The sequence below is a fragment of the Corvus cornix genome, chromosome 7 (assembly GCF_000738735.6).
Source record: "Corvus cornix cornix isolate S_Up_H32 chromosome 7, ASM73873v5, whole genome shotgun sequence".
Classification (NCBI taxonomy): Eukaryota; Metazoa; Chordata; class Aves; order Passeriformes; family Corvidae; genus Corvus; species Corvus cornix.
In genome coordinates, this window is record NC_046337.1 from 7,904,505 (window position 1) to 7,930,649 (window position 26,145).

The window sequence follows — 26,145 nt, forward strand, 5'->3', positions numbered from 1 at the left end:
GGCAGTGTATGACATTGGGATGTCTGTGCTTTGAGGTCTCCATGTCTCCTACTGATCAACAGCTACTTCCTCTCTGCCTTAATTACAATATAATCAAAACATTTGAGAGCTTCCTCTGAAAGAATTGCTGTGTAGGTCAATCACAACCTTTAGAAAATTGGTACCTTTGAGAGTGAATATAGTTATTATTGCCCACAATTATAATCATTTTGTTACTATGTATTATATGGTTTCCGCCTCACTTGCAATGTGTCTGATGATTTTTGGAACATGGATCATGTAAGGGTGGATTTTTGTCCACTGCCATGCATTGCTTAGGTAGCTCATGGTGCCTGTGGTGCCCAGTGCCTGCATAATTTAGTGCTCTGTGGTGCAAGAGCAGGAGCAAGTCAGAGCTGAATGGCTCTGAAAATTTTGTACCAGTATAGATTGACCTGCAAAAGAAAAGAGAAAAAAACATCTGCAGAGAAGAGATCAGAGCCATTATGCACTCCTGGAGACTTGCAAAGCAGCTGTATTGCAAACTAGATCAGACATTTCAGCCTGCAATCCTATCTGTGAGAGCTCACAATCTAAATAGACTACAGATATAATGTAGGGGAAAGGAATATGAAATAAAGCTGCTTTGCAATACAAACCTATAAAACTTTCCTTGAAATTGTCATCCTGTAACATATGTGATCTGGATAGAAAATTTGTCAGACGTGAGAAAAAAAAGGCTTTTGGAAGAAGTCTGCCTAATTGTAACTCAGTCACTAATGAATATTATAACCTTTTAAAATTCACACCTATAAAAGCTCTATAAGCCACTTTTCTGTGGTTTATATTATCTGAAATATCGTAATTCTCTTTCGTTTTGGAGATGGCTGTGGGACCTGTAAGAAGGACATTAGCAGAATAATCAATCCCACCAGTGAAATGCATTATGAGTGTTTTGGGTGGTAGTTTGCCACCTTGCATTTCACTTGCCTCTCAGTGTGTGTGTCCTCTTCACTACCATGGAGCTTCTTCCACAGCTGATTACTGCAGGCAAGAATGGCAGACACTAACCCTTGATTTTGCTCCTTTACCAACAAAGTGCAAAGTACCTCCTAGACATGTGGTTTGTCAGTGTGATTTTGTGCACAATGTGTGTACAGTTCACCAGTGTGGGGCAGTAAATGAACCCCTAATTTGGAAATGCTCCAGAGCATTGGTGGTGTGCCTGTTGTCCTTACCATGGTCTGAGTGACCCCTGTGCCAGCAGAGTTATGTTGAAGATGGGTGTTGAATCTCCAGCTGTAGATAAAAATGAGCCAAATGGCATTATGCCACCAGGTCAGCACAGAGCACAGGAAAAGCCACCTCTTTCCTGCTGCCAGATAGAGCCCTGAAAGATTTCTGTGGCTCTCTCCAGCATGTGCTCTGTGGCTCCTGGCAAGAAAGGAGCTTTGATAAAGGCTGGGAGGTTTGGATTGCCATCATGGAATTTCTAGCTTGGTACAGCTGTTCCTGTATAACACTGTGTCCAGTCCTTTTGGATGATGTTTTCTTCCCCAAAGAAGCATTTACCGTTTCTGTGAAAGGAAAAAAAGAAAATAGCAGTTACACTGTTGTTGCATTGGCACACGAAGCACATAATCTTAACTACACCTTGTTCTTCAGTGGCAATCTGGTTCAAGTAAATAAGATTTTGGCAAGGAAAAAAGGGCAGGAAGGAGTACTCCTCTTCTGTAACAGTAGGTATAATAATGGTCTGACAATCTCAGTTTAAGTCTGGGAGTCCCAGGGGTATAGTAAGTAAAATCACAGATGACAAGAAAATGTTTGCTCAGTTTGGACTTGGAGAGCAGATATTACAGTGACTAAAAATAACATAATCAGTGGTTCTCAGAAAAAATTTGTCTATCAGACTGTTGGAGGATGCCAAATAGTGGTAGAGAAAATGCCAGGCCAGGTATTCATTGGAAAGCTATTGCATTGATAGATACTGTGGGAGATTTGCAGTATTTTTTAAATTGGCGAAAACTATTTGTAAATTTCTGAAGTGGAGCTATTTCTATAATTTTTCAGATCTGTGAACCAGAAACTAGTAACAAATACTTTAAATATATAAAGGAAAACCAAACTTGTTACCTTAACAGCAGCTGTTGAAAACTGGCAACCAAATTGCTTTGATGTGGATGCAGGGCTTTGATTTTAGTTTCGTCCTGCAATCCAAAGTTAGTTCTAACATTACTTACAAGTCAAAGGAAGTGCATGGACATCTGCATTTTTCCATAATTATGGTGAAAGCAACAGTAGGAATTGAAAGCACATTTTTTGAATAAAAATTACTTAAAATAATTCCAAAATTAATTATTTCATTTAATATGCCACTTATTTATTTTTCCTATATAAAATCCTTGCTTGTGCTGGACTTCCCATATGTTAAAGAACAAAAGGGCATCAACTCTTTGGATATATGCAATATATATGTGTACATACACATTACCAGGCAGTATAAACTTGGCACTGTACCTGAAACTGGAGAAGTCATGGTTTAATCTCTGAAGAGCAAAGTACAATATTTGCAGGGCAACAGAGAAAATATTCTTTATTTGACTTTGTTCTGCTCATGAATAGCTGATACTATTTGTATTAATGATTGTTAGTGAGAAAACATATTTCATCTGGAAATCTTAGTGAATGATCTGACTGGGGGCAGCTGGATTTGGCCCTGGCTAATGTATGGTGAGACAGGAGACAGAACAAATGGTAAGAGGCAAGCCCAGATGGAAAAGCATCTTGAAGCTTTTGAAGAATTAATTATCCAACTAATTGGCTGGCAGTCCCACAAGAAGGGATGGAATTTTGCTGAATGCTTTGCAAGTCTGGTGGAGCCTGTGCTGAGGTGCAGCCATCAGCCATGGGGGGCCAGGCTGTCTGTGTGGGTGCTCAGGGTTTCTGCATCAGTAAATTCTTACCCCTCTGCAGAGAGGCAGAAGCACAGTTGAGTGCTCTGTTACATGGAATGCTGGGCTCTGAGCACACCTGTGCTGGCCCAGAGAGGGGTGACCTGTTTGTCCTTGCCAAGGCCACAGAGGAGGGAGCCAGGGCTGGGCTGCCTGAGGAGGCCCTACGTCGATGTCTTTAGCGCTGTCATTAGCAGCCGCAGCAGTTCTGCAGCAGAAGCATTTCCTGAACGCCTGAAGTCTCCTTCTGGGCGTAATCAGAAATTCCTTAGTCTTGTCATAGCTCATATTTTCAATGTGAAAGGTAAGGAAGGCTGTCATGTTCTGTGGGGTATCAAGTGGGAGCGCTGAAGTTGTTCCAGATTGGAGTAGTTATTTATATATTTGTTGGTCTGAGATTCTGTGGAAGAATCTGATGATTTTCTTGGATAACAGGTAGAACCTGTAGAGAAAGAGACCAGTGCTTGTTGTATGGATCTTTTTCTTCCTAACCAAAGATGCATAGATACAGGTGACTTCTTTGTTTCCTTTCCAGCTGCATCTGCTCTGTAGCTTTAGAATTTGGTTGGCACTTCCCTTGAACAAGGTGTTCATCCTGATGAATCCATGTAATGGCAAACACAGCCTGTAGCCACACTCCACAATTTCTTTCCTTCCTTCTTGTTCAAGTCCCCAACCACTCTTTGGGTGAAGAACCTTCTTCTAATACCCAGCCTAAACCTCCCCTGACACAACTTCAGGGCATTCCCTCGGCTCATGTCACTGGTCACTGCACAGAACAGATCAGTGTCTGCCCCTCCTCTTCCCCTCTCACAAGGAAGTTGCCGCTGCAGTGAGGTCTCCCCTCAGTCTCCTCTTCTCCAGGCTGCACAGACCCCTTCTGCTTTTCCTCCACCTAAAATACCTGGGCTTTGGAGTTGACCTCCAGCAGCTCTGGGCAAGCTGCTGCTGCTGCCCAGCTGGAGGACAAAAGGCTCGTGCTGTCCCTGAAATGCTGCCCTGCAATCAGAGGAGGGATTTAGTGTGGATGTGCCATGCAGGAGGCTTCAGGGGAGCAGCAAAAGGGAAAAAGTGGAGCATTTTCCTGTAATTTAGCGGCTTTTCTCTGCCTGTAGTGTTTGAAATGATTAAAGACACATGGGGGGCCTCTCCAGCTACTGGCACTGGGTTTGCTGTTCAGCTGGGGGAGTGGATGTCTCTGTTTTCACAGCTGTCTGCCATCTGGAACTAACTGCTCGGACTGGGTGCTCTGCTCCAGACCTCAGCCTGAAAGAAAATCCTGTAATTGCGAAACATGTTGCAAACAGTAAATAAGTGTTTTGGAAGGAATTAATTTAGAAGAAGGTTTATGAAAAAATGGTTTAGAGGCTGCCAGATGTGGAAAATGAGAAGGATTAGTGCTGAGGTAGAACATTAGAGCAAGCTGGGCCTCAGATTCATCACAGTCAGTTGAAATAAATCTGATCATTTTCAAGAATTAATCTGTCACTAATCCAAAACATTCTTGCAGGTGTTTTTCATTAATAGGAAAATATTTAATAAAATAATTACTGAAATTCGGTGGGGTTTTTCTCCATTTGGTTTAAGACTTGATGTGCAAAATCTCTAAGAAAGGAAAAAGTCAAATAAATTTGAAGGCAATAGATTTTAACATTTATCCCCATTTACAGCATTATTAGCTGAGAGCCTCAGCTAAAAATAGTTTTAAATTTTTTTAAGACTACTTATGAAAGATGGGTAGAAAAGGTTAAAAAAAGCGTAATAATAATTTTCACATACAATAGCATATCCTGGTTCCACTTCATGCCTTTTTCAATTTATTTTCTTATCATCATACTTGAAAGCTGTGAAAGCATTTTGGGCACAAAGCCACTGATGTATTCTTGAAAATACCTGTCTGATACACAGTTAGCAACTCCTTTTTCAGCAGTTTGGGAAGATTCAGTAGTTGCAGTCAACATTTTAGTACTTGTGATGCAGTAAATAGCCCCAAGTGTATACTAAGGAAAGCCTTTTACTATTACTTGCTTCCATATACCTGAGTGGAGAGAGACTAGCAAGGGAAATTTTTGGTTTATGTGACATTGCTCAAAACACAATTTACAAAGTGATGAAGTATGTGCAGTCCCCATCCTGGAAACTTTTGGGCACATAGTTCTACTTGCTGAAGTCAGGTAAGGCACATGTGTTTACAAGACTGTGCTCCAAGGATTTGGTTTTTGTTTTTTTTGATCAGTTATTCTTATCCCAGGGTCATGATTTGTTATCTTCCTTGCAGTGCTTGAGAGTTTCAGTCTCATAGGAAAAGTAGCAGTCTGAGTTCTCTCCCAGTCACTTTCTTTCTCTTTCACTCCATTTTGAAAACCAAGTTGTGGCTCATAAATTCAACTTCCAGGTATTGTTGTACTGCAAGTAATCAGCAGGAGTAGCTGCCTCTTAAAAAATAAAAATTTTCATTGAGTCTCTGTGTTTTTGAAAAAAAAAGATTGGAGATACATTTTAGTGTAGCATAAAGTAGAACCATAAGGCTGCTTCATCAGAAAACAGTGGCCATGTTTAAAATGAGCAAGAAAGAGAAAAATATATGAAGCAAAGAAAAGGAACTTGGGTGTCGTGCAGGGAGGGGAGGGTTTGAGATTTAAGGACTTTCCTCTGGGGCTCGAGTTTTTTTGCATGTTTCAGCTGAGGAATAGTTCCATTTCTACTCTTACTTTGTGGGCTCTTGATAATTCACATAAAATAAAAGCAGTGTCTATTTTCCTCCTAAAGCCACTTCACATTTGACACCACGTTTTGCTGCTGGCTGGTGTTGTGTGTGCAAACACAAGATGAAAACAAGCAGGAACTACTCACAATCTTGTGAACAGAATTAATTTCAAGTGGTGATGTGTTAAAATTTAAGTATTTTAGAGCTATATTTAAAGTACATTTGTATCATATAAGTATTGTACTGGGAAGAAGAATTCACAGTGAATCTGCCTTTTAGAATGCCTTTCTTGGCTGCAAACTGATGGGAGATTGGGCTCTGTGGCTACACAAAGTACTTGTGCTTAATTGAGTCCACTGCTTGCATTCACTGAGAGGGGAGAGCCTCTCAGGCCATGACTAAGCCTTCACAGTAATGTCAGCACTCCTGTTACGCCTCTGCTGCCTGTTTTGCTGCAGAAATCAACATTTTAACTCCCAAGTCCTTATTTCCAAGAAGTGAATGGGTTAAATAGTTACAGATGAGCCCTTTGGCATGGTCAGGGATGGAGGGGAATGCAGCCCTGGCTGCAGGGGTCAGGCTCTGTCACTGTTAGGAAGGGTGCAGAGGCCATTCCTGTCGGTGCAAACAGCAGTCCAGGGGCTGCCTGTGGAAAGTGGCACCTCCTGAAATACAACAAATATTCAAAATTGCAAATGAGATTTAACGACTAACCATAATGGTGAATCTTTCTAAAATGTTTTTACGGGCATGGGGATATTGATCTTTTGGAATGCTGCAGGCAGTGAGTGCAGAGCACCAACTCTAAATCGTCCATGTGCACTTATGGGCAGTGTAGTTGTGTTGAGGAACATGAATGGCTGTATTTCATAAATGTTCTGCAAAGGAACATAAATTCTTCCTTTTTAATGTTAAATTCAAGTAATCAGTGAGCTCAAGGCTTGCTAGGGAGAGAGTTGCAGTGTGACTTTGAAGTTTTTCAAGAACTTTAAAATGATCCAATAGGTACATTCAAGAAAAAAATTGGGGTTTGGAGCAGCTTTCAAAGTTGAAGGAACATGTGTCAGGAGTGATGAGGGAAGAAGGGAAACTTTGGATGATAGAGTAGACTAAGAAGATTGTTCAGAGGGTAACCGAGAACTGGTTGAGGATGGAGACAAAGCTGCTTTATTAAATGAATTGGGAATAAAGATGATGCAGCCACAATCAGTGGCACACCAGTGAGTATCCTTCAGAGATATTTACTTATGTGAGATCTGTCAAATGGAATTAGCAATGCCTGCTAAGTAGTAATAACAGGATTAAAAACCTTCTCAGGATTCAGTCATAAAACAAGTAATTCTTAATCCTGTCCTTTGACTGGCACTGATCACTTTAAATGAAAGTTTTCATAGCAGAGACAAGACAATATGGGTACCTTCACCATTAAAAACACAAACAGCCTGAAAAGGGGGGAGAGAAGCAAAAATTATACTCCTGATCTTCAAAAATGAATTACATTGATTTCATTTAATTGAACAAGATTAAATAAAATAGAATCATTTGACCAAGTAGGCTTTTCTGGTAACCTCTTGAAAGCTGCTGTTTATATAAGAATAGATTGTCAGCTGTAAGAAGTTGCTTCATAGGAAGCCACAGTCATTAGAGTGGTTCACAACTCAGTCTACCTGTAATGCAATTACAATGTCTTGTAATTGCTCATATTAATTTCTTTTACATTAGAAAAAAAAGTGCATTTTTACTGTGGAAATACACATTTACAGGAAGTTTTGTAGATATTATTTCAAAAGCTTGATACATCCAGAATTCTCTAATCCTCATTTTCTTCTGCTGTTGAGTCTGGGTGATACATCAGCTTCCCAGAAATTCTCTGTACCAGTATAAAGCTCAGTACATTTTGGATTATTCAAACTGGATTAACTGGTTTTGCTCCAGTTTTGAGCTCACTGATAAGCATTGAATTCTGACCATACAGGACTTACTTCCAGTTCCCAATAATGGTTAAAATAATTTCATTGCTCATGGAATGAGAAAACCTCAGCTTTATTGCTTTCTGCAGCAGAAATCATGAAGTGGCTACTGTTAAAAATCATTAGTTTGGGGACTCATAGGGAAATCTATTTCAGATGGTAATTTAGAAGCAAAGGGAACAGCAGTAATAGTGATAATAAAACTTTGCTCTTTGGTTAGTATTTTCCCATAAGTCGTTTGTTATAGAAGTGTGAGAGAATGATAAATGACCAGGCTTTTTAAATGGTCTTTGGTGGAAATACACTTCCTGTTACACTCCCTGAGACACTGTATATCAGTGGACAGTGCTGAAATGGTGTAACAAAAATTTCTGTGGCATTTGGCTTTAGTCCTGTCAGCTGCATTTTCTCAGTGTGAATTGAGATGGTGCATAATTGTGCTGTTACTTTGATTTTTGTGTTAAGCTGTGGAAGTGCACACATGGCCATTCTAATTTACTGCACTTTGTCATGGAAGCTGGAGCTCAGCTTCACAAAATGAGTGAACTTGATACCCTTTGCAACAAAGTGCGCAGGGAAAGAAAAGCAGAAAAGGCTGATGAGTGGCACTGAAGAAGGAAAAAGGAGGATGAGGAGCCCAGACTTGTAGAATAAAGAGCATTTATATAGTACACTTGAGGTTAAACATTGGTGTGTCAGTCAGAAGTCGTCAGCAAGCTGAGAAAAGTTAACTGCAGGCTGCTCTTTGTTTTTGCTTCTCCTGTGTGTTCTGACACCATGATAAAAAGCTGTAACTTATATTTATGATGTATGTCCTTGCAGAAGTGTGTCTCATTTCACAGTTAGAAAACCAGATGAAAATTCCTTATCTATTCAGCTGTTATAAAACTTGTCTCCTGTGTGATTTTGAGGAATGTAATAATATTTTTTAACATGAATAGAAATATTTCAACTGGAAAGACAATTTCAAAAGAAGGCTTTGCTTGCCGTAAGTATTAAAAGTTTGCTAAGTTTGTCCAAATTTATAATAGAATGGAATATGAAGACAATGTTGGTGGAAACTCATGCTGAATTATTCTGTAGACTGTTCTGAGCCTGAGGAAATTATGTATTCATTGCTGAACATTCATTTATATCTACCAAAATGTTGTTTTTTCTCTCCATCTCTCTTACCTCATCCAGATTTATATATTCGAAAATAACATCTACTATCAGCCTGATGTAAAGAGCAGCTCATTGCGCCTGACATCCTCAGGAAAAGAAGGAATTATTTTTAATGGAATTGCAGACTGGTTATACGAAGGTAAGCTGGACGAAGCTATCTATTTATTAAAACAGATAAAAGGTCCTTGTACAGACCCAACAGCACAAATCTGCTCATTTCAGAAAATGCTGAGGTTGGGTTTGTTCCTTTCCCTTCTCATTTTCCTGCAAGATTGCCTTTGTATCTGTTCATTCTTTGTACTGGCTGCTGGTTTGCATAGAGCAGTGTTTTCTGAGAAAGAGGAATTCGTTTCCAACCAGAATGTAGCAAATGAACACTTAGTAGCATGTACAAGTGAGGAGGGAAAGGGCTCAGTTTGCTGCTTTTAGGGACAACAGTGATGACCCATTTACATTTTAAAAATCCCTGTAGAAGAGGGCACCCAAAAATGAGTGGGGGATAGCTCAGCCTGTCTTCCAAAGCCAGTACCACAGGATGTTCCCTCTGCACCCAAAATGCTTTTGACATAATGATAAATTTAAGAAAAACAAAATAAAAAAAGGGAGAAGATTATCTAGGTTGGTATAACAGCTTAAAATTAGTACACATTTCAGTTACTCTTTCTATGGGACTCATGTATTCTACAGATAAATAGCTTAGTGTTAAATACTCATTTTCCTGAGGTATAGAATTTCTTGTGTGAAGGGGTTTTTAGGAACGGTGCTAAGGCCATACAGCATGAAACTTCACCTTAAAAATGGTCTGTCCACACCTCTTGCAGTACTTATGAGCAAACACCTTGGGGTTTCTTTTAAATCTCTGCCCAAGTGAACTCTGAAGTTAGAATGGTAGTTTGCATCCCTCAGCTTGTTAGCTAACCAATCTCATAGTTGCCTGCTTCCAAGGTTTCCATTACTCTTTTGAAACGTTTTTATGTGGCAGCATATTTCAAAACAATATCTTAAAAATGGAATATCATTTTATATACACTTAATATTCTTGAAATCGAGCACAAAAGCAAGCAAATTGAAGAATTTAAGCAGATATAGCTCATTGAAGTTGATGTAGTATATCAACTTTGTGCTAAAAAGAAGTGAAGTTAATAAGAGTCACAGCCAGGAGAAGCAAAAGTTGTCCAGTTTGGGACCAGAAAGTTTCTGAAGTGTTGTGGGAGATGATCCCAAAGCCTTCCTCATGAAGCTTGTCCTAAAACCCTCTTTAAGTGACTTTGCTCATTATTTTCCAAGTTGTTTGATCCCTGGCCCAAGTGGCTGTTGCATTTCCTGACTTGCAGAGGACTCGCGGGGCTCCCAGGGTTGCGGGCAGGCAGTGAGCTCTTCTCACCTAGAAACCCCATGGAGGTCAGAGTGAAGGGGAAGTCTCTCTGTACACCCTGGAGAGCCCCAATGTCTGTTGGCATGAGGGAGCACACTGCTCCTTTCCCATTAACCTAGAGCAGTGCTCCACTTTCAGCAGTTTTTTAATAGCATCAGAAGCTAAGCAGGGTGAACATTGTCCAGGTGAAGTTGAGAGATTTTCATTGAATCAAGCACTCTTCCTCCTTTGACCTCATTTGTTTTCTTTTATCATTTCATGAGATTGTTATTAGCATTTTACCTTACAAAGCATTTGGGAATAGCTTTTCTTTGTGTGAATAACCTTGGCTAAATGCAAACAGTAATATTTTAAAGCAAACACAATTGTGATTTTTGCTATCTGGTATTCACCTTTCGTTCTCTGCTCTTCTCCTGTGTAAAAGGTTTTAGTTATCCAGCCAGGGAGAGAAGCATGACCCAGAATATATGACTTTGAATATAGGTCCCAGCTTCATTTTAGCTAACCTTAGATAATTCAACCCATTAAGCTGCTTCAGAACCCTCAGAATCTGATTAACATCTTGGAGAGTCTCTGTTGACAATTTAAGTAGTTTTGTTAGGTAGGCTCTCCAATTAGCTATGCAGTCAGGTCTTTTCCCTTAGAACACCATTCTCAATTAGTTTTCCAGCCAAATTCTTCAGATTTAAATACAAAATCCTTACTAAGCAGGCCAAGGTATCAAATACATACCGAATCAGTCTTAAGTCTTTCCACAAGTGGAAGCAGAAGGCTTGTACAGGGTGGATTTGGAATTTCTCAGGAGCTGCTGTATTGGGATTCCAGGAGTTTGGGTGCTGTGGCTGTGGCTGTTTCTGGTTTGTTTCTTTTGACTGTGAAATACAATGACAATAAATGTAAGAAAACATTGAGTGACATTTTTGAGAAATGCTTTCATTTGGAAAGCAAATAAAATTTGGTTAAAAATAAAACTTGTTTGGATTTTCAAAAAGTTACCTTCCAGAAAAACTGAACTTCCCAAGAATTAAAGCTGTCCACTAGACTGAGACAGGAAAGTCAAAATATTGCACTCCAAAAATGATTACGTAAGATCACTGTGTGAGAATCTGTATGTTACCAGGTGCCACAACTCAGGGAAATCAGGTATACTGAAGTTCTATATTGAGAAGAAGAAAAAAATTGGCAATCCCAAAAAATACCCCAAATGCCCAAATTATTTAAAATTATTTAAAATTTAAGTAAACACATATACTGGAATTTAATAGAACTAAGCATATGACAGTAACAATCATCTTTCACATTTAGATAATTTACTGATATCAGTGGAAATACTCATTTGAGGAAAATGGTTAAAGCTTGATCCTTCAGTATTCCTTGTTACCCAACCACTCAACCCAGGATGATGTGAAATTACTGAAATTACAACAGACACATTTCAAGTTGGCACAGGGAGAGTAACTTGGTGCCAGCTGAATAAGCTGGACACTATGGGATAGTTTTTTTATGAACCCTAAGGAAATCTGGTTTTGCAGAGGAACTTCTTCATTCCCACATTGCCCACTGGTGGTCTCCAGACGGGGAAAGACTGGCCTTCCTGACTATAAATGACTCTCTGGTACCCAGCATGGTTATCCCCCGGTTCACAGGAGGTCTGTATCCAAAGGGAAAGCAGTATCCATATCCTAAGGTAAGATGAGTGGGAATGCCAACCCCACCTGCTCTTCTGTGTTCACTGAAAATATTCAGTCGTAAGGAAAGAGTGTCTCCAGACAGTAACAGAGGCTGATTTTGTTCATGGTGCCTTTCAGGAAATAATAATTACTTTTTTTTTCAGTAGATTGTAACATCTTTTGCTGAAAAGAAGCTATCAGGTGAGGGGACAGCAGAGAAACTAATTTGAAGTAATTTCATCACTGATATTTGGCTTGGTAAAATGAATCCAGCACCTCAGAGAGAAGGGTAATGCATTTGAAGGACTGCATGACTGCATAGGAAAAAGATCCAGCCCCAGCTGCACTGAAGTCAGATGCTCTGTGTGCAGAGCACAGGGCAAGTTCCTTCACAGATACAGAGATCCCAGTAGATTGTGCTGTTATTAGTAAATGTGACAGACTGGCATTGAATAAGATAAGCCACTGCAATGTATTTTCATGGCCATCAAAAAGAGAAAGAAAAAAAAAAAAGAATTATCACTGTGTTTCCGAAGATTTAGAGAAGGGTTTTTACATTTGTTTTAGAAAGTGAAAGAACAGCCCAGGCAGGAGTAATGCCTGAAATCACTTCTCATTTTCTGGGGATTTTCTGGTGAGATGCCTCCGGATGTGTTGTTTTGATATTCCAGCTGATCAGTTCATCCAGCCCTTGTGTGCAGTTTCCAAGTGTCTGGGTTCCTTTCTGGCAGGTCCACATATATGGTACTCCTTTGACATTTCAGGGGAAGTTTATTGAGGGCTTTAGAAAATATTCCTGTTACCCTGCTATTCCTGCGACTGTTTTTTGGTGATGAAGCTTTATTGTTGATGGTTGAACAGTTAGACTGTACCAGGTACTATGAAACAATAACATACATTATATAAATAGAGTTATTTGTGCTATGAAATAGTACTCGGAAATAATGAAACAACAGTAATTTTAGAGGTAGTTTATATACTTGCATTGGCAAAAGGCCTTGAGTGACAGAGCAAAGAAAAAAAAGGAATATTTTAAACTCAGCTTTGTAAATGAGAAAGGAGTAATTCTATTTCATTAGCAATTCAGCATAAAAGTGATACACAATACTACTTCAGTAATCTCATTAATGAAAAACATTATCTTTGTTTAATGTCTCCATTTAATACAAATTTAGCTACTCGTTAAAGATCATTAATTGGTAATGAAGGTGGTGGTATAGCAACAGAGATTACAGAAAAGATTTTGTCTTTATTAAAGAGTGCAACCATCAGAGAAAATTATAACTAGGATTAAAAAATAAAATGAAACACACACGTTTTGTGAACACTGGAACGTGCTCATCTGTGTCTGTTTACATGTTATACACACAGACTCTATTCTTCCAAAAAAAAAAAGTCACTTTTTAAAACTTTTCTTTTTCCTAGTTGTGTTAAAAATACACAAATTCCACTTCCTTGTCCTCCATACCACGCAGAAATGAGTGGATACAGCATTCAGACTTTATTCTGAGATAAGCCCAATTTCTAAAATGAATTTGTGAGTGTATTTCAGCCTGTGAAGAGCCAAGTATACAACTTTGTTGTTTATTATGGTAAATCTGTAGAATCAGTGATTTTTACCTTTTCCTTCCAATATTAAACAGGAGTCAACCCCGTTGAGGAACACACTTGCTTTTTTTGTATCCCAGGGGTGTTACGTAGTGTAATTCCTGTGGCATGAAACAGAAACTTGGGGATGGCATGTCTAGGACAGGGATGTGGGACCAGTAGCATCTCCTTGCAGCCCTTCAGAGCCTCGCTTTTACCTCCATTGCTTTCCCTTCAACTCAGGAGCATCCCTTAGTAATGAGCCATGTTATAGGAGAAGGACGATTCCCACCTCCCTGTAGATCCTCAAGATTTATCAGACTCTTCCCAGTGGATATCTATCAAACTGCCATGTTATTCCCCATTAGCCACAAGAAGCATTTTGTTTCCCTTGGAGCTGGCCTGCCAAAGCAGCTGGCTCCTGATCCAGGCCAGAAATTGAGATTTTCAGCTTAGCAAACAAGGGAAGACCGAGGGAAAATGGTAAAGAAAAAGAGAGGAGGAGGAGGAATGCTGTCTCAGAGGTAGTGCAGCTTTTCAGAAGGAACAATAGCATCTAAAGAAGGCTTTGCTGGAGGCTGGATTTACCTGCAGATTTAGGAACTGACTGTTTTGGCAGCTGACTTAACTAAACTGGGCAAAGCCACTTCTAGTGCTGGTCACTTGCTCTGCACAGGGAGGTCTGCCATCAGTAAAGGGTGGTGAGACAATCACTCAACACTTTGTATTTTTATCTGTGTGATTCATATGGTTGGGAAAATAATTTTTCAGATTTAATATACTTGAACTTTACTAACTTTTCATTATTATGAAGATACTGCATTATGTTAACGAGTGAGTCTGCTTATCTGTCACTGATTCAGTGCCTCTAAAACTCCTATTTATTTTTTTTTTTTCCAAAGGCAGGTCAAACAAACCCCACAGTAAAGCTGTTTGTAGTTAATCTGTATGGACCAGCACATACTCTGGAACTGATGCCACCTGACAGCTTTAAGTCAAGGTATATAATTTCATTGTTTTGAAGCTCTTGTTTGATTTAACCTAACTTGTCTCTTTGGCTAATCATTGCCCTTTTACATCAGCACACTTCTCTTTGACTGAAATGCACTCGATCTCAGTCCCCATGGCTGAACATAGTGATAAAATTAAATATGGTTGTACTGCACTGATCTCCTGTTAGAAACCAAGGGGCTGGGATGTGCTCGTGTTTGATGTCTTTAAAAACTCCAGTTTATTAGAAATACATGGAATTAGGAATCCTAAGCTGTGGTTAGGGGGAGTGAACGCTGCCCTGCTTTCTGAGGTCGTTACTCATTCCCTCCCAGCCACTTCTTTCTGCGTTGCCAATTTGTTGCTTTCTGTTTCTGACATTGCAGAAGTGTCTTGCAGCTGCACAGAACAGAGAATCAGGGTGTTCCCTCAGTGAGAAATTATTCTGAACTTCTCATTTGGTTTCTCATCCCAGCTAACAGGTGCAATGAGGTGACAGAAGGTGAGGTGCCATGACACTGGATCACATAGGTTAAGAAAGGCAGAGCTGTGCTTTTCAGGAGAAACTTCTGCAAAACCCCTGAGCTGATTTAACATTTCCTCTGACTTTGAGGCTGAGGTGATGAGGTCTGGCTGCAACTGGTGACTCTCCTGCTAAAGTTACTGTGATAAACTGAGCCCCTTATTGCCTGTCCTTGCTTGAGATGCCTGAAATTTTTCTTTCAGGGCAAGAAAATTTTCATCCCTTCCTTTATGTGTATTCCATGGGTAGAATTGCCATCATCCTGATTCCATCCCTGTTGTGGTTTCAGAACATAATACTGATGATCTTCTAGCCCTAAAATATTAAATAATAAAGGTAATAATAATAACAACAAAACAATAGTTTTTACCATCCAGATCTGGCTGCTGTCTAAGGGCCAGAGAAGTGCCACATCCTCTTTTCACTCAGGGCATTTTCAGGTGGGGAATGGTGTAAGAAGGATTGGGAAGCAGAAAGCTACTGCTTATTGAATGAAGGCTTTGGTGGATCAATGCCAGGTTTGTCCCTGCTGGGTCCCTCATGGACGGCTTAGGCGGCGCTCTGCCAGCACCCACGCGTGCACACAGCCTCACCTTGGCAGGAGGTTGTGAACAGCCGCTCATACACCCAGTCTGTGCACGAACCAGAGACAGAGAGGAGAGAAGGGTTCTCTGCATGCAATTCTGAGGTGTCTAACAGCAACACCCCGAAGGGAACAGAGGCAAGAAAGAACAACAACCAAAAGCCTGCGCCGCCGGTTTTATCCTGAGAGCTCCCAAAGGCAGGCAGAGCATCCAAAACCAATGGTCTGAGGGCTCGGGGGCAGAGGCAAGGTTAAATGGCATAACAGGGGCCAATGGGAGAAGGGATGGGAAAGGGAGAGGGCCAGTGACCAGCAGAATCTAGACAAAGGGAGAAATTTCTAGCACAGTGTTGTAGGGAGAGATCACTTTTAGGGTAACTTGGGGTTGTAAAGTGGACTTAGCCACTGCAACAACCTGTGGCTGAAAAAACCCCACCTCTGCGTATGTTATTCCAGTTCCTACAACCCCCCAAGTGTTTTATGGTAATTGCTCCCAAAACAATCAGGATGTTAACAGTGGCCACTTATTCACAACCATTACAAACAATCTTAGGCTGGTGTAGCTCTCTTCTACACAAATTGAGGTACTCTACTTTATTTCAGGAATAATTTATTGGTGAATTATGCCTTGCAATTATTGGTGTCACCTGGAATGCTTACTGATTGTGTTAGTAAGAGAAATTATTTTGAATGAGTTGAGCATTTTGGAGTATTTTTTTTCTATTGATGGACCACTACTGAAAAACAATGAAATCTCTTGCTGCTTGCTAACCCTTCATTAATTTAAGCAGTGCTATAAGATCTGAAAGAGATTTCTTGCCATCAAGATCAGCATCTTCACTCTCCTTAATGGCATTGAAGTTGTCCTTTAAGTGTCAGAAGGCGCAAAGAAGTTAAGTGAGAAAGCAATGTGTAAATCCCCAAGGAAAAAATAATCTTGTAGATGTTGTTCAGATGTTATGGTTTCACTTCAGGTTCTTCAGATTCATTCTGTTTCCCTGGCAGATGGAAAGTAATAGTAGATGCAAGTATGAATATTAGTATCTTAAAACTTATTTTGGCTTCTTGAAGCTGAAGCCAAATCTCTGGAGCATCTTTGACAGATTTTTCAGTTCTTGATATTGTTGTTGTTCAATTGAAATAATAATCATATTAAAAATTCTGGCTGGCTAGCGCATGAGAAGACTGAGTAAATCCGTTTGAACCTGGGGAAAAGAAGTTAGTTTCTTCATCATTTTAACTATTAAGGTATAATTTTCATGCTGTAAAAGGTAGAAAGATTGTATAATTGTGAGTCAGTTTTACTGTAAATTGTGCATCTGACTCAGGATTTCAGTAGCAGTCTCCACACTGGTTATCAACCCATATATGTTCATATATCAATAAATATAGAGGTATGAAAAATGTACTTTAAACAGGCTTTTCTAGTGTAGAAATCTTTGAAGTTTGTAATGGTTCGGAGATTTTTTTTTCTCCTTAAGTATTAGCTTTTTTAGTAAAAGTAGTAGCTGCCTTTAGCAGCCAATTTATTTCAGTGCCTTTCTAATCCATTTATTATTGAGTCATTAGTAAATAGGTCATGATTTCAGAATTAAATTGAATAGTTCATTATCAGGTATAGTTTTAAGGATCTTTCAGGGCAGAAGCATTTTAGAAATAGGTATTATACAGGTCATAACCAACTGCTGTTACAGAGAGATTCACTCCTACACAGAAACCATAAATATGGGAAGGGAAGGGGAAAGGAAAGGGGAAAGAGGTTCTGTTAGTTATAACCACAAAAAGTAATATTCAAATTCTCAGCTTGTCACAAATTGTGTCTGGTGCAGGACCTCTGAAGACATAAAACTGTTTCCCTGATTTTTAGGGCATCTGGGAATTTGATGTAAGATTAAATAAATTCAATGAAAAAATAATTTTCTCCTTGTAGGGATCCTGTAAAGGTGCTTGGTAAGATTTCCCAAGTTTTGTTCAGGTTATTCTGATATAAAGATAGCAATAACACTTATAAATTTTACTTCTGTTATGTAGAAAAATTTACCATCTACTGTGTACTGTTAATGCCACAATAAGACTGACAGACTTCCTGCAGATACATTGTTGTATTTTATGCAATTACTGTTTCCCCCTTGGTGTTTCCATTCCATGTGTACAGTTGTGTTTTCTTCAGTGGCAAACAAGATTTAATATTTTGCTTCAGTCCTTTGTCCAGAATGCAATTAGTGTTTCCTCTTTAAAATGGGGTTGTGAGGAAGCTTGAGGTGTGTACAATAGATTAATTGCAGAAGAGCCTGAGAAGCTTGGAGACACAAACTGATTGCTTTCCTGCTTGTGTCACCTGGTGTCGTGGTAGATCTTGTTTTACTTGTGGCATACATTTTTGCCCCTCAGTAAGACTAAACATTTGTTAAAACAAACAAACAAAAAAGGTAAATATTGGACTCGGAATACACTTGATACACTTGGAGTCCCCGTTTCTGTTTATCATTCTGGTATCCACATGTGAAAATAATCTTTTCTACTAGAAGTCACATATGAAAGCCACAGGAGGCTGTGCATGCTGGGTTGTTCAGGTATGTTCTGCCAACACAGCAGTGGGATGGGGCTGGGTGCAGCTGCAGTGAACTCCTGTCTCCTGCCTCTCCTGTGTGCAGCTTTGCTGCTGCTGCTGCTCAGCATCTTTGATCTAGTAAGGAGGCTTTTGAATGTATAATTAAAAGCCTGTTGTCAAAGAGTAATGAGATCTCTATCACTAATAGATTAAAAGCCTAATTATATTCAAGCTAAGCCCCTTGTTTTAAAGGGGGTCTGAGTTTCCAGGCAAGCTCACTCCACTGTTGCACATAACTCAGCTGGACTGTGAAAGCTGCCAGCTGCCACCAGCAGAGGAGTGAAGGAAATAGCTGGGCTGGGATGACAGACTGCAACAGGTCTTCCTCCCAACATCCCCACCCTGACAGCCCAGCAGGAATTTGGGAGGAGGCAGGCAAATCCTCCATGCCACAAGCCCAGGAAGCCTCATGTGCTTGGCCAGGGTTGTTGAGGGACAGACAATTTGGCCAATATTATGAGCTGTTTGTTAACACAGAAACAGGAACACACTGGTAGTGAGAGGGATTTCCCTTTTATCCAGAAGTTTTGTTATAAAATACTTGTTATTTGATAATTTTGAAATGGGCTCTGGCTGCACTCTAATATTACAGAACTTTTTTTTTGTTTGGCAGTAAGACTGGATTCTTTTGCAAAAATATGCATCTTCTGAAGGTATTTGGTGTAGGAAAATACTGGCTTCTGTTGAAATTCAGTGCTTGTTTCTAAGCTGGCTGGAAAGTACACAGTTCATGTGTATTTGCAAGCATATGTTTCACAGTTGGTGAAGTTTGTGTATATATGCAGAAATTTCCCAGGGGGACATCACACTGAAGGACTGAGCCATCCCACTTGTAGGAACACAGATGCTGAGCATTTGGGGTTATTTTCTCCATCCCTCAGTGCTGGCACGGTCATGCAGTACAAATTCAGCATTTGAATGGACTGTATGTATGGGGGGGTTTTTTTCCTGAATTCTAATCTGAAACATCAGTGATCTGAACTTTTTTTTTTTCCCCCACATGTTTTGCTTAGGGAATATTATATCACCATGGTGAAATGGGTAAGCAACACCAAGGCTGTGGTGAGATGGTTAAACAGAGCTCAGAATATCTCCATCCTTACAGTTTGTGAAACCACAACTGGGGCTTGTACCAGGGTAAGTTGTTTGGTTTTTTTTCCCCAAGGTCTCTTTTCAAGGTTTCTGCTGCATTTTGTTTTCATAATCAGAAACAGATTTTTGGAAATCAGTTTGCAGATGCAGTAGTTGCAAGCTGAATATAATTAGTCAACAGGGAGGAAATGGATGTGAGAAAATTCCAAATGTGGTGAAATGATTTCATGTAATTAGCAACTTTGAGTGACATTTTCAGAATTACTAAGCTTTGTTCATTCATTAGCTTCAGTGGAAACTGCAGTTGCTGAACATCGTGTACTTGGGATATAGCTAGAGCAGTGACAAGCTTGTCCTCTGACAGATATTTTCAGCTGACTGGTTTTTCCTCTCTCCTGCTGCAGTTTCATTTTAGATCTTTCTGTCTCTCACAACTTACATATACTTAAGGAAAAGGCGTAAAACTCTTATAGTTTCTTCAAATTTGATAGCAGACTCTAATAAATTTGGGAAAAAATAAATTGAAAGGCAACAGGGATGTTTCATTTTTTAATGTAAGCCAAGCTGAAATACATTTTTCTCTTTGAATCCAACCACATTCCACCCCTGGACCCAGACTCTGACTTCTGACACTCCTGCATTACATCTCTCCATTTTCACAGTCAATCTTGCATCTTGAATGCACTTGGCTGCTTTCCCATTCTGAGTCACAATCTCTTCCCAGAATCAGCTAAAAGTATAAATATTTTCTATACATGCTGATATCAGTACCAACAGATGCTCCAAAGCAGAGGGTATAATTTGGCAGTGTAAATGGTCATGAGTGATTAATGTTGGCCTCTGAGTCAAAAGGCTCCCATCAGTGTCTGCTACTGAAGTCAGTCATATTGGAGTGTTAGAGACTTTTTTCCAAGCTCATCTTCTTCTTTTGCTGCATACTGCAGGGTGCTTTTCCTGACTCAGAAACTATGAATAAATCCCCAAAATATGGATTAAGATTGTGACCCTGGAGATTTGGTTGCTTTTCACCTGGTCCCTGTGAGCCTTTTCTCTTTTTATTAAGAAAGTTGGTCCTGAACCACTGTGAGAGCTGCTTCTGAGAGGGAAACCTTTATGTGCTCCAAGGTCAATTGGACTTGTTTGAAGTAGGTACCCAGGGAGCTGTAATCCAGGACATAATGTAGAGGAGAGAGACTGAGAAGTCCCACTCCAGAATACTTAGAGTGCAGCAAAGGACGTTTTTAGGAGGGTGAGGAACGATAGTGATGCAGTCTCACCGTTGTGAGCACAGCTCAAGCCTGTCTCATCCTGGATGGTCCCTACACTACACCCTCTGGGATTAGGTGATGCTCTTGAAATCACTAATGGATGACGAAAGGCCTTATTGTGAGACTTTAGCATTGTATCAAACAATTTGATTTCAGCTGTTGTAAACCTTTTTTTTTTCCCATGGGATGCTGCACATGGCCTCAGTTTCAAAAAGGAATGTGTAAAACCAGCTGCTGCAATAGCTACAGATTCTCATTTTTCAGGCCCTATACGTACAGATTCTTCTACAGCTAATAAATTTTCATTACTTCACTGTGACTATGACAATTTGCAGCAGTTGATGTATATTATATATTCCTTTTTCCAGCAATGTGTGCATGATATTTGGTTGGTTTGGGTTTGTTTTTTTTTTCAGATGGCATGATGTGAAATATGAGTATGAACAATAAAACCCAAGAATTTGTTTTTATTCTTTTTCTCATCACTAATGCCACTCCACAACCCATTAAAGCACAGGATTGTGATTTGAGAAGGTCTCACAATTTGAGCTTGATGCTGGCTGTTTGCCCAGTGTTGATGAAGGACCTAAAATATCCAGTTGTCAGATGATGCCTAGAGGTAAAAAACAAATGGAACTGCCTGTGTAAAGCTTCTTGATAGCTAATCAGAAAGGACTGAAATGGCATTCTTAGTTCCCCTGTGGTGTTCTACCAAAAACTCTGAATAAAGCAGCTGACTTTATAATTAAATTATCATTTGTTTCAATGCAAGTGCCAGCAAAGAGATGAGAAGATTGTAACACAGTAGACAAAAAACCCCCATGAAATATCTAGAGACCTTTTGCTGAATGTGGGAAATATTTTTTATCTATAGCTATTCCATAAAAGCAATTTTATCCCTTTTTTTCTTTTAGAAGTATGAAATGCAGTCAGACCTGTGGCTTCCTAAACAGGTACAGTATAAATGCCATTTCCATGTGCATAATGTGTAATTGCTTCATTGTCATTTTTATTTAACTGTGTGTTATTTTATAAGCTAATAAAATCCTGAGGCACCTGTGAGGGTTTTGGAGGCAATATTCCCTTCAGTTTCTGGTCTGTCTGGACACAATTCAGTAAGCATTTAGATGAACAGCTGATTAACTACCTAAGTCTGGGATGGTTGAAGACAGACCAGATGAATCCCATTCCAGGCATGTCCTATTTACTGTGATTTGTTTCTGATTTAAAAATGATCTCACAAAATTAAAGCTGAAGGAGTTCAGAGATTAGAGGTCATATGGGCTATAACTGGAATGAGAAAGTAAAATATTTCTAAATTCATACGCAGAACAATATGTTTAACTAATATGTCAGCCAATTATTCCACTTCCATAGCTTCAGAAGGACTGTCCAATAACTGGATGAAACACATTCTATTTAAACTACATTTCAGGCTTCATTTTGCAATGTGCAAATGAGAAATCATTTTAACAAAAAAAACCTATGCTTTTATAGCAAGCCATTTTCATTTAACATTTCTGTGCAAAGTTAGACATGGAGAGATGGTATCACATCAGGCTACAATTTGTGGTAAGACCCTGATTCAGAGTATCACTTCAATGTGCTTATTTTTTTCATACAATTTTATCAAAATCAGTGGGTGTTAAACATGTACTTAATGAGTCCAAACCAATGAAACTTTTGTTCTCCTCCTCACCAGTAGGAGTTATCTCTGTCATTATTTGTATGTCTCTAAAGGACAGTGTCCTGGAAAGTCCCCCTGCATTAGGAATGAGATTACCAGAGCTTTCATGGTGAGGCAGAGTTCTGCAAGGGCTGTAACCCATGCTTTAGGATGGGATTGCACTTGGCATGAACCCGTATTCAGCTTTAGCCACCACATCTTTGTTAAACTTAGTAGAACATACTTAAAACCCAAGGACTTTTTTCTTTAATTGACTTATGAGCCCAGCAACTACCAAAACCAAGGAGACAAAAAAACTTGGGCTGATCTTTTGTTGGAAGTGTAATGGAAAGTGTGCCAGCCTAACTCACTGTTGCGTTTGTAGAACGAAGAACCCGTTTTCTCCAAGGACGGCAGTAAGTTCTTCATGACCGTCCCGGTGAAGCAGGGTGGCCGGGGCGAGTTTCACCACATAGCCATGTTCAGTGTGCAGGTAAGGCTCTGCTTCAGGCTGCTTTTAATATTCTACTGCTTATCTGGGACTTTTACTGAGGACACATGGCCCAGGGAAAGGCCTGCACTTCAGTTTAATCAGAGCACTTGTGTCATGGTCATTTGTCCTGTCCAGATCGTCCCTCAGTGTAGTGGGACATATTTATAACTCCTTCCAGAATAAACACTAATATTACCTTCTCTATATACACTATACATGCATATTTTAAAATAATAAATAATTTTAAATGTCTATTCAAATCTGCTCTTACACAAAACAGTAAAGGGAGGCAATACCCAAATTTAAAATTTGTGTGAAAGTTGGGACACTTTTATTGCCCTTTGCAGCATTTTTCAGCGGCTTCCATTTCCCAGGGTCATTACTTTTTCCAAAGAAGAATCTGAAAGAAGATAAATCTGCAGTGTGACTTTGAAGGTCACCAGTATGAAGTTGTGATGAACTAATAAAGGAAATTATGCCCTGGAACGGAACACTCCAAGGCATCTATTTAAATCATCAGAGCATTAATCCAGGTGCTTTAACAGAGCCATATGACATAGGAGGGATTACCAAGGTACCCAAAACATCAAAATATCAGACTTGGTGCCAGGAAACTCTGTTACCTGCCTTTCTGACAGTGTTCTGGTATGAACATTATTAAGTCTGAAATATGTTCACTGCAGACAGAACAAGAACAAAAGAATTTTAATGAAAATTTAACCTGAAGAAGCAAGAACAAAGATACTCATTCACTAGAGTAAATATATCAAGAAAGAGTCAGTGAAGATAAAAGGGATCATAGACATGTCAAATTCTATTTCCCAAAGAAAACAATAACTCAGATGACAGTCTGGTAAAGGTGTATTACTATAATAACCACATAGAAATTCACACCAGAGCAAAACCATTTAGTCAATCAAGTCTGATTTTGGTATCTTTCACAGTATGAATAAGTATCTTTAAAATACATGAAATAATAATGATCTAGATCTGAAAGTTCACTTGCAACATTCCCAAGGAGGTTACAGATACAATCAAATTTGCCTTAACCTTGTAGGCTTTGACATTTGTTGCTACAAAAAGCCCAGGAAACTTGATCCTAATTCAGGAAAATACTTAAGCAAAGATTAACCGCACTCCTATTCAGTAGGGTAATTAAATATGTGCCTAGTTTTAAACACATCTTTTAATTCCAGCAGAATAATTTTTGAAGTCAAGCTTATGTTTCAGAATTTAGTATTCTGTCCCTTTTAAGCAGAATTAGAGCCTTGGGTACTGCACAGCTCCAAAACTAAAAAATACTTCTATTTTGCCTGCCATCAGCATGAATGAACAAATCTGAATGGTATCACCAATGACAAATTTGGCTTTAAGCATGTAGCTGCTCCTGAGAAAAAGGAAATGTGATATCCCATGTATCAGCCATTATTCATCAGTAAGCAACATTCTGCGTGGTAATGGGGCTGATAGAGAGCAGTAAAGGGCAGGAAATGTGTTTATATGCTGTGTTTTACACACTGCATTAATCTGATCGTCCATTATTTCTAAAGCAAACATAGAGGCATAAAAAGTATATTAACCGTTGCCCATAAAGCCTTTGGTCACATTAGATGTTTGTCACACCTTGGGAGAGCCACAGCAGCACAGCCCTGCAGAATTTAAAGCAGTCAGCAGATCACCAGTGCCCAGATGGTCACAGCTTTTCTGTGATGGAGAAGGCTAACTCTGGAATTTGGCACTGGGATTCTCATTCTTTCTCTGTGCCGCTCAGACACCAGCCCACTTACAGAAATCAGCCTTGGTGTGCAGGAAAGTTAAAACACAGAACCAATGTGGAGTTGCAGGGATAAAGAAGTAAATTTTAATGGCTCACTTTAATCACTGATGCTAATTTCTCAATCTTACAACAAATGCTGGTCTTTCTCAGGCTGCATTTCTTTGCACTTTAGAAAAGCATGTGTCAATGGCACGAAGCAAGTTAGCAGAGGCATCTAATTAAATCTTTATGCAAGGAGAAGTTACTGTCTAAAAGGTTACTGTCTATCACAGTGGATTATTTACTGTCTGAATGTGGAGGGCTGGATGTGTGGTTTATTGTTTTCAAATGCTTTTAGTAACTTATGAAATATTTAAAAGAAACTAATCTCAAAGTAGGATTGAATCATGTCTTAGGTATCTAGACATTTCTTTCATGGAGTTTTGCAACTCTAGAAAGTCTATTTTTTTCCAACCACAAAATAAGAATTATAAAGTAACTTTAATGGATCAAGGCGATAACTTCCTGCAAGCTTCATAAATTATGTATTATGGCTGTAACCTTGAAAAATAACCATGTTTATTAACACTTGGCTGGGCTTTTTATTGCTGATTCCTGTTAGATTCTATGATCTTAATATTTAAATATCTCTTTCAATAGTTGCAGCTTCTCTCTCTCTAGAGAAGAAATAGTCACTTACAATAAATCACTAATATGTATTTTAATCATTCCTGGAGACAGCACTGAATATCAGACTCTTCCTGAACAGCGAGCCCTCATCATAAACATATGTACAGCACCTAGCACGATATCCTGGTTTCATTTGGTACTTGCAAGGCTTGTCATAAAGTTGCTACATCATTCTTTCCTTGTGGATCTGTTAGGAAACAGTTCAGTTCTAAGGGACTTGATTCTGCCTTGCCAGCTCCCAGCATATTTTAGATGCATTCTTGAGCATTTTCTGCTTTTTAGTTATTGCTGCTGTTGATGTGGAGCTCAGGGTACAGTTCAGAAATACATGGATTAAAAAAAAAAGCCAACCTTTTTGCCTTTATGACTTCTTGTAGGCCTTGTAACCACTGAGTATCACCTCTGAAATATCACCCCTTTTCTTTACAAAGTTTGTCTTGAATTTGAAAACTAAGAATTTGTATATCCAGACCAAGCATAATAACCCTAATACAGAAAAAAACACATAGAGTATGTCCAAGCTGTGAGGGTTGAAGTTTTAATCTTCAGTAGCCTAAGCCACGATTTTACCTTTTGTACTAGGAAACACCCTCAGATGAGCTTCTCACTTCAGGTTTTGTTGTTTTTAACCCATGTCTGATGAGGAGTCTGGTGCAACTTCCAGCTGAAGAGTTGGTTTTACCTGCATTGCATCCTGACTTCTATTGTTTGTTGACATGTGGGCAACTGAAAGAAAAATTTCGCTGAAAACCGAGATTATTTTAATGACTTTGATAGGCTTATAGATGGGAGGGAAAGGATAAGTGAAGTTCAGGCCTGTCAAAATGTGAGGTTTGTGGTTTAAAGATGTTACGTTGTATATTAAAGTTTAAAAAGCTGTAATCAATAATGACATGTGCAGGCAATCCTGCTAGGCAAAGAAAAATGTAGCAAGGTGAAAGTTAATGTTTTCCATCTCTCTCCAGGCTAAAAGTGAACAAATCGGTGTGAGACACCTGACATCGGGGAACTGGGAAGTTATCAAAATCCTGGCATATGATGAAAATACTCAGAAGATGTAAGCACTG

The 26,145-nt window shown here is 39.3% G+C and overlaps 1 protein-coding gene across 3 annotated transcripts in view; it reads left to right on the forward strand.

Annotated features, from left to right (window-relative positions):
• Window positions 1-26,145, forward strand: part of DPP10 (dipeptidyl peptidase like 10) — a 453,359-nt gene that overhangs the window by 398,559 nt on the left and 28,655 nt on the right. For all 3 annotated transcript variants that reach the window (XM_039555127.1, XM_039555126.1, XM_039555128.1), the window contains exons 8-14: window positions 8,793-8,913; window positions 11,682-11,836; window positions 14,309-14,406; window positions 19,127-19,250; window positions 21,388-21,426; window positions 22,525-22,632; window positions 26,044-26,135. In XM_039555127.1, the coding sequence (XP_039411061.1) occupies window positions 8,793-8,913; window positions 11,682-11,836; window positions 14,309-14,406; window positions 19,127-19,250; window positions 21,388-21,426; window positions 22,525-22,632; window positions 26,044-26,135 (737 nt within the window). The remainder of the gene's footprint in view (window positions 1-8,792; window positions 8,914-11,681; window positions 11,837-14,308; window positions 14,407-19,126; window positions 19,251-21,387; window positions 21,427-22,524; window positions 22,633-26,043; window positions 26,136-26,145) is intronic.